The sequence below is a fragment of the Oncorhynchus masou genome, chromosome 8, assembly GCF_036934945.1.
Source record: "Oncorhynchus masou masou isolate Uvic2021 chromosome 8, UVic_Omas_1.1, whole genome shotgun sequence".
Lineage (NCBI taxonomy): Eukaryota > Metazoa > Chordata > Actinopteri > Salmoniformes > Salmonidae > Oncorhynchus > Oncorhynchus masou.
The window spans coordinates 42,379,125-42,398,158 of record NC_088219.1 but is presented as its reverse complement, the minus strand read 5'-3'; the positions used below and the strand labels follow the sequence as shown (position 1 = coordinate 42,398,158).

Sequence of the window (19,034 nt, the reverse complement as noted above, 5' to 3'; positions counted from 1 at the left end):
TGAAAGGATGTTAATGGCTTACTTCGACAATTATTATGTCGATATGCTAATTGTAACCATTGGCATGTTACAATTTCAAGGTGTCTTTAGTGGTAGCCATGCAAACAGCACTTGTTTGCGCTTGCACCGTATGGCAGAGTTCATCAACTACAGTAGATTCAACTGCGGGACCCTTTTTTGTGGCATATTTTCAGGGGGCCCGGAACATAATTACAAATTATACAAATTGACCACAAAAAGGCCAAACAGATATACACTGAACAAAAACAGAGACACATTGGAGCTGGTGTTTTAACAGTCCTTTCTGTCTACCATTTTATTTTATTATAAAAAAAAGAAGTTGTGTTTTGCCCAGAAAAGGAGGGGCCAAATAAAATTACCCTTGGCCCAAATTCAGGCCATGGGCTGCCAGCTGGAGAACCCTGGTCTAAAGGAACAGGCAGTACAGTATAAAATACGTTTTTGGGACGGAAATATGTCATGTGTGGAGCATTATTGGTTGCTCCACGATTTATCAAATGGGCTACAACTGGGGGAAAGCGACCTGAAGCGGCATAGCAATCCCAATTGTTCGCATATTTAGCTACACCTGTGCCATCTGAGGTGAAGAGTGAAATAAAACCAGACTGACATATGTATTTTTTATGTTCATGTTGTAAATGTTAATGTGTTGTAAATGTTCATATGTGGAATGCTCAGCTGTAGGCTACAGATTTTTGAATTTATTTATAAATCCATTAGGCCCTAATCTATTGATTTCACATGATGCATGGATGCAGCCATGGGTGGCCCTGGGAGGACATAGGCCCACCCACTGGGGAGCCAGGTCCAGCCAATCAGAATGAGTTTTTACCCACAACAGTGTTTTATTAAGGACAGAAATACTCCTCAATTTCTGGGATTTTTTTATTCCAGCTCATGAAATGTGGGACCAACACTTTACATGTTGTGTTTATATTTTTGTTCAGTGTAGAATACCATCTTATCCAGAGTGACTTAGACCTGCAGTCAGTGCATTTAACTAAAATAGGTGAGACAACCACGTATCACAGTTGCATATGGCATTACTGAAATTATTTTAAATACTTCCTAAACCAACAGCCTACATATTTCTACGTGCAAAAATGAGCACGGGATGTGGGACTGGACTGGATTTTATCAGGAAGGAACAAGAAAGTTCTGAAGTTATAGAAATGTTGCGGGATCAGAACAGAAAAACAATTGACAGGACAGTAATGAATTTTCACCCCCCGTGTCAACCTCTACTCCACCACCCAAAGGACATCCAGCCAACCTGACAAGTGCATTCGAGTCAACATGGGCCTGTGGAGCGCTTTCAACACCTTGTAAAGTCCATGCACCCCAACCAATTAAGGCTGTTCTGAGGGCGAACTGATGGTGAACTCAATATTAGGAAGGTGTTCCTAATGTTTAGTGTACTTGGTGTACCAGTGCCTTGCGAAAGTATTCGGCCCCCTTGAACTTTGCGACCTTTTGCCACATTTCAAGCTTCAAACATAAAGATATAAAACTGTATTTTTTTGTGAAGAATCAACAACAAGTGGGACACAATCATGAAGTGGAATGACATTTATTGGATATTTCAAACTTTTTTAACAAATCAAAAACTGAAAAATTGGGCGTGCAAAATTATTCAGCCATCTTAAGTTAATACTTTGTAGCGCCACCTTTTGCTGCGATTACAGCTGTAAGTCGCTTGGGGTATGTCTCTATCAGTTTTGCACATCGAGAGACTGAATTTTTTTCCCATTCCTCCTTGCAAAACAGCTCGAGCTCAGTGAGGTTGGATGGAGAGCATTTGTGAACAGCAGTTTTCAGTTCTTTCCACAGATTCTCGATTGGATTCAGGTCTGGACTTTGACTTGGCCATTCTAACACCTGGATATGTTTATTTTTGAACCATTCCATTGTAGATTTTGCTTTATGTTTTGGATCATTGTCTTGTTGGAAGACAAATCTCCGTCCCAGTCTCAGGTCTTTTGCAGACTCCATCAGGTTTTCTTCCAGAATGGTTCTGTATTTGGCTCCATCCATCTTCCCATCAATTTTAACCATCTTCCCTGTCCCTGCTGAAGAAAAGCAGGCCCAAACCATGATGCTGCCACCACCATGTTTGACAGTGGGGATGGTGTGGTCAGGGTGATGAGCTGTGTTGCTTTTACGCCAAACAAAACGTTTTGCATTGTTGCCAAAAAGTTCAATTTTGGTTTCATTCTGACCAGAGCACCTTCTTCCACATGTTTGGTGTGTCTCCCAGGTGGCTTGTGGCAAACTTTAAACGACACTTTTTATGGATATCTTTAAGAAATGGCTTTCTTCTTGCCACTCTTCCATAAAGGCCAGATTTGTGCAATATACGACTGATTGTTGTCCTACGGACAGCGTCTCCCACCTCAGCTGTAGATCTCTGCAGTTGATGCAGAGTGATCATGGGCCTCTTGGCTGCATCTCTGATCAGTCTTCTCCTTGTATGAGCTGAAAGTTTAGAGGGACGGCCAGGTCTTGGTAGATTTGCAGTGGTCTGATACTCCTTCCATTTCAATATTATCGCTTGCACAGTGCTCCTTGGGATGTTTAAAGCTTGGGAAATCTTTTTGTATCCAAATCCAGCTTTAAACTTCTTCACAACAGTATCTCGGACCTGCCTGGTGTGTTCCTTGTTCTTCATGATGCTCTCTGCGCTTTTAACGGACCTCTGAGACTATCACAGTGCAGGTGCATTTATACGGAGACTTGATTACACACAGGTGGATTGTTTTTATCATCATTAGTCATTTAGGTCAACATTGGATTATTCAGAGATCCTCACTGAACTTCTGGAGAGAGTTTGCTGCACTGAAAGTAAAGGGGCTGAATAATTTTGCACGCCCAATTTTTCAGTTTTTGATTTGTTAAAAAAGTTTGAAATATCCAATAAATGTCATTCCACTTCATGATTGTGTCCCACTTGTTGTTGATTCTTCACAAAAAAATACAGTTTTATATCTTTATGTTTGAAGCCTGAAATGTGGCAAAAGGTCGCAAAGTTCAAGGGGGCCGAATACTTTCGCAAGGCACTGTATATCTCTATTAGGTGTGGGAATACTATAGAACCGATTTACAACATTACAATCACTTGGAGATTATTTGCTTGTGTTTTTTTACAGTCTTATGTACAACAATAAACCACGTCATAAACAATTTGTTTTTGCTCAGAACGTGTTCGGTTAAAACAAAGTCACGCGCACAGTTGGGTAACCCCGATGAAGGCTTGCACCTCCCTCTCTCTCGACGAGGAGGGCGCATGCGGTGTATGGGGACGTTGCTCGCCTAGCTGTCGGAAGCTGTGCCTCTCTGTGTGAAACGATCAACTAATAAGGCCTTGTTGAAACATCGGTAACAAGCTAGCTAGGTCTCTCTCTCTCTCTCCAATTCTTTGTTCTGTTATATTTTATGTTAGAGGCAGTTCAGGTCGTTGTCTTTATAGGTAGGCTAATCCACGTAAAATGACCGATCAATCATCTCTGTTGCTTCGAAAACAACTGGCAGGTAAGCGAGCACCTAACGTTAGCTAAATTAATCCGAGTTGAACACGTGTAGTAGTTACCTGTAACTTGGCTAGCTTGTAGTCAAATAATGTGTGTTTTACTTGTATTTAAAATGTCAACGTAGCTACGGATAGTACACAATGCAAATTCCCAGCTGGTGTATGTTTAGCTAGCTAACGCGTGACATGCCATTTTGCTAGCTAGTTAACTAGTGAAACACAACAGTGGTGGTAACGTTATGTTCGCTAGCTAAGACTTGTAGAGGTGTGCCATTTATTTTAATCGTAGCCACACGTCTAGGTCATTTCCTCAAGCTAAATAACATCCCATGTTAATTTTCACTGGTCCGTTAGCTGAATTCGAGCTTGACAACACGCGTGACATGGCATCAAGTAGATCACACGTTCAGGGGTGGGTATTGGGTAATAATGTCCGCGCGTTTGTTTACCCCTTTTTAGAGCTCAACAAGAACCCTGTGGAGGGATTTTCTGCCGGTCTCATAGACGACGATGACATCCATCAGTGGGAGGTGGTTGTTATTGGCCCTCAAGATACATTATTGTGAGTGTTTTTACAAATCTGCTCTGTTTGTTGAAGGCATAACCTGGAGACCCCACGTTGAATTGCATTGGATTCAACGTTGGGGGTAAATTAACGTTAGGATCAGCAAAGTTTCCTCTCACGACCTCTACAAGCCAGAATATATTTTAATTTACTTTACCAGTTGTCCAAGTGGTTGGTCCTTTTGCAGGTAAGAATAAGACAATATATCCACATGAAAGAATAATTCCAACTTTTGTAAATGTGTTCAGATTGAAGCATGTGCACAATATGAAAAATACATGCACTAGGCATGCATACTTGCTGAGCTGTGCACTGTGTTTACATGATTCTGCCACATGCTTCTTCAGGTGATAGAATTCTGAATTCTCACTACCAGCCCTTTAAAAGGTTGGTGTACAGGGCATTCCGACCGTTTTCAGACCCCTTCACTTCTTCCACATTTTGTTACCTTACAGCCTTATTCTAAATTGATAAAATAAATGCCTCATCAATCTACACACAATACCCCACCTTATTTACATGAGTATTCAGACCCTTTGCTATGAGATTTGAAATTGAGCTCAGGTGCATCCTGTTTTCATTGATTCTCCTTGAGATGTTTCTACAACTTGATTGGAGTCCACCAGTGTTAAATTCAATTGATTGCACATTATTTGGAAAGGCACACACCTGTCTATATAAGGTCCCACAGTTGACAGTGTATGTCAGAGCAAAAACCAAGCCATGAGGTCGAAGGGATTGTCTGTAGAGCTCTGAGACAGGATTGTGTCAAGGCACAGATCTGGGGAAGGGTACCAAAACATTCCTGCAGCATTGAAGGTCCCCAAGAACACCGTGGTCTCCATCATTCTTAAATGGAAGAAGTTTGGAACCACCAAGACACTTCCTAGAGCTGGGCGCCCGGCCAAACTGAGCAACTGGGGAGCAGGGCCTTGGTCAGGGAGGTGACCAAGAACCCGACAGGGTCATTGTCCTGTTGGACCAAGAACACAAAGTACACAGCCAAGACAAGGCAGAAGTGGCTTCGGGACAAGTCTTTGAATGTCCTTGAGTGGCTCAGCCAGAGCCCGGACTTGAACCCGATCGAACATCTCTGGAGAGACCTGAAAATAACTGTACAGTGACGCTCCCCAACCAACCTGACAGATCTTGAGAGGATCTGCAGAGAAGAATGGAAGTAACTCCCCAAATGCAGGTGTGCCAAGTTTGTAGCATCCTACCCAAGAAGACTTGAGGCTGTAATCGCTGCCAAAGGTGCTTCAACAAAGTACTCAGTAAAGGGTCTGAATACTTATGTGAAAGTGATATTTCAGTTTGTTTAACCCATTTTAGAATAAAGCTGTGACGTAACAAAATGTAGAAAAAGTCAAGGGGTCTGAATACTTTCCGAATTCACTGTATGAATAGCTTTCATAATGTTTCCCCTAAGGTTATTAGCCTACCTCTTTCTCTCTCTTGTTTCTTCATTCCTTCCTCGCTTGCTTTCAACAGTTAAATGAAATAAGTTGTTGTCCTTATTTTCATCATTCTAATGATATCCTTTAATAGTATAAGACTAGAATTAGACGCGGGAGGCTTTCACTTCTCTTCCAGATTGAATGGTTATGGGTCTGAATAAGTAACTGCTATAGCCTACCGTGAATTCGCTTTTCTTTCATACTACCCATGAGTTTTATTGGCTGCTGTATTTAACATAACTATTCTAGTCTAGCTAGTTCTGCATGGGACTCCAAGAGGTATGGGGTGTTTTTTTAGGAGAGACCAGCAGATCACGGGCACTTGCGTATAGCGCAAGAGACAGAGGCTATAAATGAGGTTATTATGCATAACCCATCTTTAATTGGCTAAATGTAAGGCTAATATTGCATTGAGTTTAGGCTAGGAGAGCGTGCTCGCATGTGCACAGATTTTAAAGCAACGCTATTCGAGTGATGGGCCGTTTTAAAACTGCAGCTGCAATTTAAAAAGTAATAATCTTTACAACAACAAAAAACGTGACCCCCCCCCCCCCCGAAAGCCAGATGGAGATGAGTATATTAGAAGCTCATTCGGTCTTTATATGACTGTAGGATAGACTATGCTGAAACAAATGCAGGCCTAGGTTTCGCAAGAAAAAAAGTTACCATAATGAGATGGTATGTCTACATGCATTGTGACCTGCGCTCCATACTGAGATGGGCAGTCTCTGCCAAATCTTTCTTCCACCTGTCTCTGTCCACTTGTTACTGAAGTGCGACCCATTGTCGGATCTGATTTGTCGTGGGATGCCATACCTGGGTATTAACTCGGTCTGTAGCCACCTAATGACTGATTTGGCACCCTGAGCGTTGATGATTCATCATGCAGATGCCGTAGAGAATCCCGATTTAGACACCCAATTTAGACAGCGCATATCATTTAACAGTTCCATTTCACCCCATGCTGTTCATATAGATAATTTATTATAATTTACCAGTTTCTCGCAGTTATTTATCCCGGGAACGGGGCTGGTTTTGGGCGGTAAATCTGTGTAACCGGGTACCTGCCATTCAACCCTATTATCTATGTTGCCAGAGCCTCATCTTAATCTCGTCAAACTGTTTCTATGGTGGATTCGCGGCCGCTGGAATATGCCAAAACTTTGGAGATAGGCCAGTGGTTTCCATCTGTGGCACAAAAAAAATCCCTAAATCAAAGCTTATGACAAATACAGCTCCAGAACCAGACATAGACCAATTCATGAGTATGTATAAGTAGACTTCGTCATTCTTTGGAGGTAGAACCTAAATGTGCATTTCATCTCTAGGACAGGAAATTAAATAGTGGTGGCAACTTCCTCTGGGGGTGGGAGGGGCCCTTTTTTAAGAAGAGGAATTATATAAATAGGTGGGGTTTACTTTGTGTCTGTGGTAAATAGTGACTGTCACTTAGCACCTCCTATATGAGTGACACTCATTTTCTCATCTTGTTTCTTTACAGCGAGGGTGGTTTCTTTAAAGCCTACTTGACCTTTCCCCTTGACTACCCACATAGGCCTCCGAAGATGAAGTTCATCACAGAAATATGGCATCCCAATGGTAAGTGGTTTCATTGATGAATCACCTTCATCCCTTTCTGTGCTATTTATTTACTCTAGGGCTTGCCATGGCATACCTCCTGCCTTCATCTCTTGCTCTGTGCTTAATCTCCAGGTGGTTCTAGGCCTTCCTCTTTAGTGTTTGCCTTGTGGGTTCCATGTTGGAGCCTGGTTTGTGATTGATTTGTTTCTTCTTAGTGTATCCTATCCAGCTCCACTTCCTTCTCTCATTGTGCTTCCTATTGGGTCTTGTTTTGTCATTTCCCACAGCCTGATGTTGCTGATGCATTCTGGGAGTCTACTGGCCAGACACCATCTGAGACGATGGTTAATGAATGACTTTAGTTTGTTCAAAGGGTTCTCCATGTTTCAGATCCATACAGAAAAATGGATTTGACATTTGAGTTGGAAGATCTTCAGTTTTGTTTGATGTGCTATACAGCTGACGACTAAAGACCTGTGTGTTGGTCAACTGGTCAGCAGTTTATGATTCCTGTACTCTTCTCTTTCAGTTGCAAAGAATGGCGATGTGTGTATCTCCATTCTGCACGAGCCTGGAGAGGACAAGTTTGGCTATGAGAAGCCTGAGGAGCGCTGGCTGCCCATTCACACTGTAGAGACCATCATGATCAGTGTCATCTCCATGCTGGCCGACCCGAACGGTGACTCACCTGCCAATGTGGATGCAGCCGTAAGTCCCAGACAGACACCCTCGCAGACGGGGGGATTCAATGAGAAAAGGCTGACATTTTGTTTTTATGGCCTCAACGAATTTACAGAAACAAGTGAAATGTCCGTTTTAGACTGGTGTTTTTGTAGAACATTTTTGATAGTAGTGAGGGATTATCTACCAGTTCAGTTGATTGTAGTGCTTGTGAAGCTCGGGGTTTTTAATGTGCAGTTGTGTTGTGTCCTGTAGAAAGAATGGAGAGAGGATCCTTGTGGAGAGTTCAAGAGGAAGGTGGCTCGCTGTGTACGAAAGAGTCAGGAGATGGCGTTTGACTAAGCTCCACTCCCCCACCATTGCCACACACCCAGTGAGTACCTTGCTGGATCCACACAGCGCTCAACTATAATCTCACACTCGCGTTGCAGAAATTGAGACCCATTCAGTGCCTTGGCTGGATAGTACATCTTCAATTGTTTGTTTCCCTATCAGTCTTGATGCTTTGAATATCGTTTCCCTTGATTTATATTTTGTCTGCAAGCTAATTGTTTTTGTTTGTTTTTTTAGCTAGAATTTTAACATCGGGAGATCGATCATGTCACTCTTCAATAAAGACTTTTGCACCAGTGCTCTGCTCTTAGGGAGATGTGGAATGAAAAGCTTTTCTTTAGTTGTGTAAATAGGGTCGTCTCATTTCTTCTGTGGATGTGGAGGAAAATACATCCCCTCATGCTTATTGCCTAGTTCTCACCTCAGACGTATTTAAATGATAATTATGACAACTCAAGATGCATGTTTTTGTTTTGAAGAGCTTCTTTATTTTCAACCTGCCACTGAGCCATCTACTTTTGACTTGTCTCTTATGCAATTGTGGTCAATGAAGAGATACCAACCAACAATGGCTATCGTTGCCCCCGTTCCTTACCTATGGAAGCCCATTCCTTGCAAAGACCTTTCTCAAAGGGTTAATACACTCTGCCTTAAGTTGTTTCCCTGTGAGCTAAGGAAACTGTCTCCAGCGCAGTCTGGTTTCTTCCATTTTTGATTAATCATTTTTTGGGGATAAACAAACCTAAGAATATTAGCATGAGGAAAATAATATTTTTTGTAATAAAGATCTCAGCTCTAATTGTATATGTAAATATTATGTACTGTATCATAGATCAAGCTGTCTTTTGGTTTTCCCCTTCATGTGAAGTTTGTATACTTGAGTTTCCGTTCTAGGATATTTTTCAGGGACATGTGTTCAGTGTCGTCTATCCTTGTGTGAATAATTATTTAAGCTTTGGTCACCTGTGAACATCTACAGAAAGTAATCACATTTCAGATGGTTGTCTTTTGTTTAAAAGTAGTTTGTTTTCGTCTCAAGAATGTGAATAAGGTGATGCCAGTTCTGGTTGAATGTCCACACCAGTATTGCCATTTTCTCCTGTGGAAGCAGATTACACGAGCCCTTTGCAACAGCACAATTTCTATCTACGAGGAGATGCTTTCGAGTCTTACGCAAGTTATTCACGCAATGCAAAGGATCAAAATAATGAAAGTGGTGATGGATTGTTGGAACAAGCAATAAGACTTGTAGCTCAATAGTTATACCTATTCACCTGTATGGAGTGAAGACTGGCATGAGTTGTGAAATCGCAGGTTTTTAAACCCACATTGTTTAACCTGACTCCCAATAAAGTTTTTAAAACAGTAATATTTTTCTTGATTGTGTAAGAGACCAACCGAAACATGTTTTCAGAATTGTTTTATTGCATTAAGCAATCGCTTAACATGATCAAAGAATCCACCTGGCAACATTATGTCCATGTACTCTTCAGTATAAAATCATCTCAGCCACACAAATGGAGGCACAAAAACGAAAAACAAAAATCCATCTGCCTTGCAGTAGTTTAGACCCGAATTTTCTACTGTCCAGGAGCTGACAGGCTTTTGTTCATGAACTGTTTCTTAACAAAGCACACCCACCACTGAAAAAGAGGTCACAGTCAGGGTTAGTCCATCAATCCACTAAAAACAATTGTGACAGGAGCGGTCAGATGTCTCACCTTGCTGGGTTTGTCTGTCTGGGGGTCAAACACACGGTCACACAGCCTCAGCCCCGTCTCCTGGCGGATCTGCTGCAGGTACGCCCTCATGGTCTCTGATCAGGAAAAACCATGGGGTAGGGGGGTTATTTAATTAGGATCCCCATTAGCTGTTGTGAAAGTAGCAGCTACTCTTCCTGGGGTCCACACAAAACAGATCTTGACCAAACGTAATCACAACTGCTGGTACTAAATACTACACAGTGCAGCCTAAAACACTAATGTACGGTTGGGCTGGCACCTCTATCGGTCTATTCAATAGTGTTACTAATACTGAGAAGAAATATTACTGTAGTTCCTTACCTTCTTCCTGCTTGTTGCTGGGCTTTGCATACATGGCGTTGAGAGGGAAACCAGGTTCTCCAGGGATGGGGAAGTTGGTGATGCCCAGGGTGTACATCTCCTTCTCTCCCTGACCCCTGGAGCTGCACTGCAAATAAACAAGAATTCAGGAGGGGAGTTCACCATACAAAACAAAATAATTCTGGAGGGGTGTTCACCATACAAAACAAAAGAATTCTGGAGGAGAGTTCACCATACAAAACAAAAGAATTCTGGAGGGGTGTTCACCATACAAAACAAAAGAATTCTGGAGGGGTGTTCACCATACAAAACAAATGTCTTTGAATTGTTCAGAGGACCCAACATTCCATATCACTAAGGGGGGGGGGGGGGTGTCATTTGCCTGTTGGCAATCAATTAATTTCATTTTGTTACCTTCTGTAGCTTCTTCAGGCATTCAGAAATGTACAGGGTGACGTAGATCAGTGTCCTGTCTGCCTCGTTCTGGGGAGAAAAAAAGGTTGATAACGCCAATGATACACCAAGCCTTGTGACCGACAGACTTAAGTCCATAGTAATGAGAATTCTGTTGTCTAAATGTCAACATGCTGTGTCCAGGGTTGTCTTGGGTAGGAGTTCGCAGAGACTCAAAATACTACTAACAGAAAACAAATTCAAAGGGTTCTGTGGAATAAGTTTAGAGCAATGGTTTTCAACCTTTCAGCTCAAGACCACTTTTTCCTGCCAGAATTTCTGGCGGACCCCATTTCCCACATGACCCTACCACACCCCAAATATGACAACCTAAAAACGGTACATTTATATATTTACATCAGCAAATAACTGTCAATTCATTACATTTTAATCTCTTACCAAAATGAAAAGAAACCATTCACTGAATCAATTTTTTTTCCCTCAAATAAATTACAAGTACATATTGTTCCTCCACTTTTAGCTTGTGGGCGCTACTTTCAGAACTGCTGCCTAGAAAGTAAACAAAAGTACTTGAGAATCCCTTTAACCCTGGGCAGCATGGGCCTCGGAGGCTCACAGGGATATTGGTATCCACTTGAATACTCCAATTATACATTTGATACTCCTCCACCACCCCCCCCAACTTGACAAAATTAGTAGAATTGCAGGAAAATTGCAAAAGGTTCTCTGGAAAAAGGCGGGCCTTTAAAATGTTCCTTCCTGCGACCTGAGACTTGGTGTGTCCGGCCATGCACAGCCAAAGTCATAGTAAAACTCCTATCCGCTCGAGTTATGTTCCATTTATGAAGGGTCCCTGTTGAATTTGCTATCAAGAAGTTTGAGTACTCTTTGTCTATGGTTGTATGAAAGCAGAATCTAGTTTCAGTCACTGCCTAACTAAGCACTGCTAACAGAGCTATGAGAATACTGTATTGCCCAGGGCAATATTCAGAGAAGCAGGCTGGGGCATGTGGGATACCACAGGCCAAGCCACTGTAGAAAGGGGGAGGTACTGTAAAAACAATAACTTCCTTATAACATGTAGTCTACTCTATTATACTCAAACAGACAGCATTCCATAAATAGCAGGTGACCACTTCCATTTTTAAGTCACCATTTTGCTAAAAAAAAAAAAAAAAAATTGCACATTTCAATGTTGCCTTACCTTGATTTCATAATTCTTAAAGAAGACATTAGCTTTGAAATAGTAGATGGCCTCCTCAATGATGTCTGAATCTTTGCCTGAAATAACAAGACGAGTTGAAAAGAGGAAGTTGGGGGATGCTGGCCAAGTACTTAAAAATAAAGAGAATAAACACTTGAGTGACTCATGGCACCTAATAAGTAAGCAACATGCGCCACCAGGCAACAATCAAGTGGAATTTAAGAAAATGCACAGGTTGAAAGATAGATATCCTACTTATGATCGAAACTTTGTTCATATCACACAAGAACTTTGTACATTCTTGTAGGCTATTTTCTAAACCCGATGGGTGGAGTATGGTAAATTAGGCAAGAATGTCAACACCAGCTCTTTAAAAAGTGTGTCAAATTGTTACATTTGCTAGCTGAAACATACTCTCTTTCGCTGCAGGGCCCTTGAATTGGGTTTTTAGTGGCAGCATAGCCATGTTCCCCACCATCTTGGTGTCCCCATCCATCAAGCCAGAGTGGTACGCCTGCAAAGGAAAATGAAACAGTCGATGCATATATAATGATGACTATGAGATAATCTTTTTGACAAAATGAGAATGCCAGCACTCTACCGTACTGGATAGCGGTCCGAGCTATAGCTACTAAACTCGCAGATTAGCTAGCAGCTAAACCCACCAAACTACCAACTCCATTGGCTGCATAAATTAACATGTCTCTCTCTGACCGGTTTTCATTCAATTGGCAACTACAGACTAATATCAAGCAATATTTTTACAATTTCGTTGCCACGTTATTTTTGGGTGATCCAAAGCATTTTTGTTAGACTGAAATGACTAACGTTAGCTAACTAGAAAATGCTATGGTCGATACAGATTGGGGAAGATACAAATATTTACATTACAGAGAACACACTTAAAGGTTGTTCATTTAAGAGGTGGTCATAATATTTTAGTTACTCACCGGCATTTTGAGAGACTAATGTATATATTTCAGCCCCAGCAAACTAAAAATGTAAGCGTTTGTCAGGACACTACTGCTACTCGCGCTGCTGCTTCCGCCTGTCCCACCCAACAGAATTGACAGGAAATAGACCAACGAATAGAGACGCGGTGTGGACAATATATGAATGACCACAGGGTGGCGCAATTGATCACCATTTTCATCGCAATAAATGTCGAAACGTTGTTTTACGATAGTTTAATTACAAAAACATAATCCAGATATTCAACAAGAAACGTCTTCTTAATTTCCATTAAATTCTCGTTTACAGGCAAAAATCAACAGGTCACGTGGTGGAGCTTCACAGACAGGGATGGGGAGGGATTTGGGTGAAATTGAGAACACCTTCCTAATATTGAGTTGTACCCCCTTTTGCCCTCAGAACAGCCTCAATTCATCAGGGCATGGTCTCTACAAGGTGTTGAAAGCGTTCCACAGGGATGCTGGCCCATGTTGACTCCAATGCTTCCCACAGTTGTGTCAAGTTGGCTGGATGTCATTTGGGTGGAGGACCATTATTGATACACATGGGAAACTGTTGTGTGTGAAAAACCCAGCAGCGTTTCAGTTCTTGACACAAACCGGTGAGCCTGGCACCTACTACCATACCTCGTTCAAAGGCACCTCTGAATGGCACACATACACAATCCATGTCTCAGTTATCTCAAGGCTTAAAAATCCTTCTATTACATGTCTCCTCACCTTCGTCTACACTAACTTAAGTAACATCAATAAAGGATGCTAGCTTTCACCTGGTCAGTCTGTCATGGAAAGAGCAGGTGCACTTAATATTTTGTAATGTATATAATCTCAGTCCTCTTCATTGTCCTGGAAGAAATCATCATAATATGTGTTGTCTGGCTCTTCGTCAGGCTCCTTAGGAGAGAGAAAAAAGGAGAATGAGTGAAAGGTTTTGGTTAGTTGGAGAGTCGACTTAGTAACTAAGTACATTATTTCCCAAAACAGGAATAGAGTTAGTCTGCTCTACTAACCTCTAGGGCTAAGCATACATTTCAGTCCACAAAGTAGTGGATTTGTTTCTGTATTTACCTTTTGCTCTTTGAACTCCAAGTCTTCTCCGTACTGTATGGAAAAGTCGATGTGCTGAAGCACTACGTTGATGCCTTCCTCGTCTGTGCGATCAAAAGGCAGGAACCTCACCATGCTGTAGTCATCAATCTAGAAAACACAAAGGAGGGGTCATGACTTATTTATGGACACCAGTGCTGCCTTCTCTCTATGCACGGTTTTGTACGGCATAGGGCTGTCAAACGATAAACACATTGAATTGAGTTAATAGCAAATAGGACCAATTACCCACTGAATTATTATTAGTTGTCAATTCTGAATAAGACCCTTGACGTCTTGCTTTTTGTCGAAAGGAATGATGAGCAAAATTAGGTAAGTTGAGAAAGCATACTTTCTTTAGCTTCAATGTCAACTTGTTTTTACATTGCATTGTTGTTTTCAGCTGTATAGATCTATTTTAGGATGTTTTCAGTGTATTTTGAAAGCTTTCAGACAATGTGATTAATTACAATAAAACTTACCAAACAACAGATGGCTTTGGTGAGCTTCTTGAACTTGTTGCTCTTAACGGTGACAGAGTTGTCCTCCATCATTGAGTACATGTCAGGGTCCAGGTACCTGCATGGAGAGAGCGGGATCTGCCAGTGCCAGCCAATACAGATACACATAAAAACAGATGGACATAGACCAAGGCAACAGATACACATAAAACCAGATGGACATAGACCAAGGCAACAGATACACATAAAACCAGATGGACATAGACCAAGGCAACAGATACACATAAAACCAGATGGACATAGACCAAGGCAACAAATACACATAAAACCAGATGGACAAATACCAAGGCAACAGATACACGTAAAAAGGAGGAATTCCAAAATTCTGACATCTACTTTTCTATTTCCTTCTTGGCCTTGGGACTGAGCAGGTCCATTTTGGTCATGATGTTGACTGTTGGGATCTCCAAGGACACCATGGCACTCAACGCAGCCATGATACCAGAGATGAACTAGGTTTTTGAGACACTTTGTTTTTCAATTAACTTAAAATACAACTGTTATAGCATATTATAACGCCTGTATAAAAGGCAGCGTGGGATTGGAAATAAGATGTGTTAGCAGAGGACATATTACCTTGAAGGTCTCCACCATGAACTGTGAGTCCACCAGGAAGATGCCACAGACACGGAATTTCCACTGCTGGAACTGCTCTACCACCTGCCTCATCACAGGGAGGTGTGTGTAGAGCTCTATTTGGCCTGCAGACACCACTAACACCGTCATCATCGTCGTCAACACCACATCACCTTCAGCACAAACTTCTCAACCGCCATCACCATCATGGTCAACATCAAAATCAGATCCATATTATTCACTTCATCTCCACCATCATCATCATCATCCAGGCCACGTTCCTTGCCCTCCTCTATGAAAAGCACCTTACCAGGACAGTCAAACAGTATGTAGTCGTCCTCCACGTGACCCAGGCTCTCCTCCAGCCAGTCAAAGTTGTTGGCAAAGTACTCCATGCAGAACACCAGCCCTCCATTTGGGCCGAACCTCACTGACTCATCCTCCATCACGTCATCCGCCATGATGAGCTTGCGGATATCTGAGGGTGAGAAAACAGCCATCAGTGCCACTCAATGTTAGAGAAACAGTACTATCACAGTATCAGAACTCCTAAGAGATGGGTTTTCTTACCTGCCATGACCGGGTAATCAAAGTGTTCAGCGGCTGGGTCTAGGTTGACCACCTGTACAGAGCGGTTTATGGCTGCCGCATGCTGGATCAGTGTAGAGCAGTAGGTACTCTTGAGGAGAGGCGGGAGATGTAAGCAGTTTAGACCTTAAAGTTGCAACCAATAGTGTATATATAAATAATTGGTTGTAACTCTGTTAGCTAGCCCACTAACAATCTAGCAAGTGGTATCGCTAGATATGTTAATAATGTGTGAATTGGCATTAATTTGAAAACATAGCCTAGACATGCTCATTTTGGAATCGACGTGGAACAACCAACACACACCTATTTAGTTAGCTAGTTTAATAGCTAATTACCCCCTGAAAATAACGGAAGCATTTCAGCACCACAGGCTGTGTGGATAAATAACGTTACTTAGCTAACGTAGCTATAACCTAGTAGCGACCTTTCCACTTCCCGCGGGGCCCATCACCAGTTGAGCATAACGAGGCATTTCTGCTATCTTATCCCGAAAACTACATGGACTGAAATGACCCCAAAAAAGTGTCGCTTAATTCTTCAAGACTAATATTGCAAAAACAATGACGGCGAGTAAATGCGCAGCCAACATGCTTGCAGACAGACAACTTTCACTGAATACGAGTATAGTTTCGGGACAAAAGCAATAAAACTTTTACTTCTTTTTTTTTTTAAATTTATGTAACCTTTATTTAACTAGACAAGTCAGTTAAGGACAAATTCGTATTGACAATGTCGGCCTACACCGGCCAAACCCGGACGACGCTGGGCTCCCAATCACGGCCGGTTGTGATACAGCCTGGATACATTTTTGGATGAAGTCCATCAATAACACCTAAAAGAAGAATAACAATTTCACCTGCGCGCCGATATCTAAATATAAACGCAAATGTAAAGTGTTGGTCCCATGTTTCATGAGCTGAAATAAAACATCCCAGAAATGTGCCATATACACAAACATTTTGTGCAGAAGTTTGTTTACATCCCTCTCTGTGAGCATTTCTCCTTTGCCATCAACCTGACAGTGTGGCATATCAAGAAGCTGATTAAACGTCAAGATCATTACACCTTGTGCTTAGGACAAATCAAATTTTATTTTAGAACGCTACACCACGGGACTGTTTTGCTAGCACAGACTGGAATTTATTTAAATTTGATTTTACTTTCATTTAACTCGGCAAGTCAGTTAAAAACAAATTCTTATTTTCAATGACAGCCTAGGAAAGGTGGATTGACTGCCTTGTTCAGGGGCAGAACGACAGATTTTGGGGATTCGTTTTTGCAACCTTTCAGTTACTAGTCCAAAGCTCTAACCACTAGGCTACCTGCCGCCCTGCGATTCATCCAATGGCATTGATCGGCTTCATCAATAAGTGCATCGACGAAGTGCACACACAGTAACTGTACGTACAGATCCCAACCAGAAGCCATGGATTACAGGCAACATCCGCATCGGGCTAAAGGCTTGAGCTGCCGCTTTCAAGGAGCGGGAACTAATCCGGCGCATAAAGATATCCCGCTACGCCCTCAGACGAACAATCAAACAAGCAAAGTGTAAATATATGATTAAGATTGAATCCTACTACACCGGCTCTGATGCTCGTCGGATGTGGCAGGGCTCTAAAAATATTACGGACTACAAAGGGAAACCCAGACACAAGCTGCCCAGTGACGTGAGCCTACCAGACAAGCTAAATGCCTTTTATGCTCGCTTCGAGGCAAGCAACACTGAAGCAGGCACCAGCTGTTCTGGATGACTGTGTGATAACCCTCTCGGTAGCCGATGTGACAAAAAACCTTCAAACAGGTCAACATTCACAAGGCCGCTGGGCCAGACGGATTACCAGGACGTGTACTCAAAGCATGCACAGACCAACTGGCAAGTGTCTTCACTGACATTTTCAACCTCTCCCTGACTGAGTCTGTAATACCTACATGTTTCAAGCAGACCACCATAGTCCCTGTGCCCAAAGAAGCAAAGGTAACCTGCCTAAATGATTACTGCCCCGTGGCACTCACGTCGTTAGCCATGAAGTGCTTTGAAAGGCTGGTCATGGCTCACATCAACAGCATCCTCCCGGACACCCTAGACCCACTCCAATTCGCATACCGCCCCAACAGATCCACAGATGATGCAATCTCAATCGCACTTTACACTGCCCTTTCTCACCTTGACAAAAGGATCACCTATGTGAGAATGTTATTAATTGACTACAGCTCAGCGTTCAACACCATAGTGCCCACGAAGCTCATCACTAAGCTAAGGACTCTGGGACTAAACACCTCCCTCTGCAACTGGATCCTGAACTCCCTGACCGGCCACCCCAGGTGGTAAGAGTAGGCAACAACACATCTGCCATGCTGATCCTTAACACTGGGGCCCCTTGGGGTTGTGTACTTAGTCCCCTTCTGTAATACCTGTTCACCCACGACTGCGTGGCCAAACACGACTCCAACACCATCATTAAGTTTGCTGACGACACAACAATGGTAGGCCGGATCACCAACAACAATGAGACCGCCTATAGGGAGGTCAGAGAACTGGCAGTGTGGTGCCAGGACAACAACCTCTCCCTCAATGTGAGCAAGACTAAGGAGTTTATCGTGGACCACAGGAAAAGGTGGGCCGAACAGGCCCCCATTAACATCAATGGGGCTGTAGGTGAGTGAGTTGAGAGTTGGAATTTCCTTGGTGTCCACATCACCAACAAACTATCATGGTCCAAACAGACAGTTGTGAAGAGGACACAACGAAACCTTTTCCCCCTCAGGAGACTGAAAAGATTTGGCATGGGTCCCCAGATCCTCAATGGGTCCACAGCTGCACCATCAAGAGCATCCTGACCGGTTGCATCACCGCCTGGTATGGCAACTGCTCGGCATCTGACCGTAAGGCGCTAGAGAGGGTAGTGCGAACGGCACAGTACATCACTGGGGCTAAGCTTCCTGCCATCCAGGACCTATATAATAGGCAGTGTCAGAGGAAAGACCATAAAATTGTCAGAGACTCCAGTTACCCAAGTTATATACTGTATTCTCTGCTACCGCACGGCAAGCGGTACCGGAGCGCCAAGTCTAGGACCAAGAGGCACCTCAACAGCTTATACCCCCCAAGCCATAAGACTGCTGAACAATTCATAAAATGGCCACCAGAAAATTTACATTGACCCCCCCCTCCCTTTTGTACACTGCTGCTACTCACTGTTTATTATCATGCATAGTCACTTCACCCCCACCTACATGTACAAATGACCTCAACTAACCTGTACCCCCGCACACTGACTCGGTACCGGTACCCCCTGTATATAGCCTTGTTATTGTTATTCTTATTGTGTTACCTTTTAAGTATAGCTTTTTATTTTAGTCTACTTGGTAAATATTTTCTTAACTCTTCTTGAACTACACTGTTGGTTAAGGGCTTGTAAGTAAGCATTTCAGGGTAAAGTC

At 42.6% G+C, this 19,034-nt stretch overlaps 3 protein-coding genes across 4 annotated transcripts; 1 reads left to right on the top strand and 2 right to left on the bottom strand.

Moving 5' to 3' along the window:
- Window positions 1–3,275: 3,275 nt before the first annotated feature.
- Window positions 3,276–9,533, top strand: LOC135544690 (ubiquitin-conjugating enzyme E2 G1-like). 2 transcript variants are annotated; one of them, XM_064972496.1, is made up of 6 exons: window positions 3,276–3,549; window positions 4,007–4,109; window positions 7,071–7,168; window positions 7,680–7,858; window positions 8,087–8,204; window positions 8,402–9,533. In XM_064972496.1, exons 1-5 carry the CDS (start codon window positions 3,507–3,509, stop codon window positions 8,171–8,173), a joined length of 510 nt encoding a protein of 169 aa, XP_064828568.1. In that variant the 5' UTR covers window positions 3,276–3,506; the 3' UTR covers window positions 8,174–8,204; window positions 8,402–9,533. The 2 variants fall into 2 exon arrangements, with proteins under 2 accessions (XP_064828568.1, XP_064828567.1); XM_064972495.1 differs by having other exon boundaries at window positions 8,087–9,533.
- Window positions 9,534–9,569: 36 nt separating this feature from the next.
- Window positions 9,570–12,922, bottom strand: LOC135544689 (actin-related protein 2/3 complex subunit 3-B-like). Its single transcript, XM_064972494.1, has 7 exons — window positions 12,796–12,922; window positions 12,260–12,359; window positions 11,846–11,922; window positions 10,642–10,710; window positions 10,228–10,354; window positions 9,886–9,980; window positions 9,570–9,807 (listed from the first exon to the last, which is right to left on the bottom strand). The coding sequence occupies exons 1-7, from the start codon at window positions 12,799–12,801 to the stop codon at window positions 9,745–9,747; spliced, it is 537 nt and encodes a 178-aa protein (XP_064828566.1). The 5' UTR covers window positions 12,802–12,922; the 3' UTR covers window positions 9,570–9,744.
- Window positions 12,923–13,644: 722 nt separating this feature from the next.
- Window positions 13,645–16,062, bottom strand: LOC135543823 (GPN-loop GTPase 3-like). The gene is made up of 8 exons (XM_064971154.1): window positions 16,015–16,062; window positions 15,570–15,678; window positions 15,310–15,477; window positions 15,000–15,124; window positions 14,760–14,875; window positions 14,385–14,481; window positions 13,885–14,013; window positions 13,645–13,710 (listed from the first exon to the last, which is right to left on the bottom strand). The coding sequence occupies exons 1-8, from the start codon at window positions 16,060–16,062 to the stop codon at window positions 13,645–13,647; spliced, it is 858 nt and encodes a 285-aa protein (XP_064827226.1).
- Between the last annotated feature and the right edge of the window lie 2,972 nt (window positions 16,063–19,034).

What these genes read in the sequence shown, in the direction of transcription:
- LOC135544690 (XM_064972496.1), top strand. Translation starts at nt 3,507, where the DNA reads ATGACCGATCAATCATCTCTGTTGCTTCGAAAACAACTGGCAG. An exon ending in GGCCCTCAAGATACATTATT is followed by an intron (nt 4,110 to 7,070) that starts GTGAGTGTTTTT and finishes GTTTCTTTACAG; the next exon opens with CGAGGGTGGTTTCTTTAAAG. An exon ending in CTGCCAATGTGGATGCAGCC is followed by an intron (nt 7,859 to 8,086) that starts GTAAGTCCCAGA and finishes TGTGTCCTGTAG; the next exon opens with AAAGAATGGAGAGAGGATCC.
- LOC135544689 (XM_064972494.1), bottom strand. An exon ending in GCCTGAAGAAGCTACAGAAG is followed by an intron (nt 10,355 to 10,641) that starts GTAACAAAATGA and finishes GTTTATTTGCAG; the next exon opens with TGCAGCTCCAGGGGTCAGGG. An exon ending in CAGCAACAAGCAGGAAGAAG is followed by an intron (nt 9,981 to 10,227) that starts GTAAGGAACTAC and finishes TTTCCTGATCAG; the next exon opens with AGACCATGAGGGCGTACCTG.
- LOC135543823 (XM_064971154.1), bottom strand. Translation starts at nt 16,062, where the DNA reads ATGCCTCGTTATGCTCAACTGGTGATGGGCCCCGCGGGAAGTGGAAAG. An exon ending in GCCCCGCGGGAAGTGGAAAG is followed by an intron (nt 15,679 to 16,014) that starts GTCGCTACTAGG and finishes CCTCTCCTCAAG; the next exon opens with AGTACCTACTGCTCTACACT. An exon ending in CCAAAGCCATCTGTTGTTTG is followed by an intron (nt 14,014 to 14,384) that starts GTAAGTTTTATT and finishes TGTGTTTTCTAG; the next exon opens with ATTGATGACTACAGCATGGT.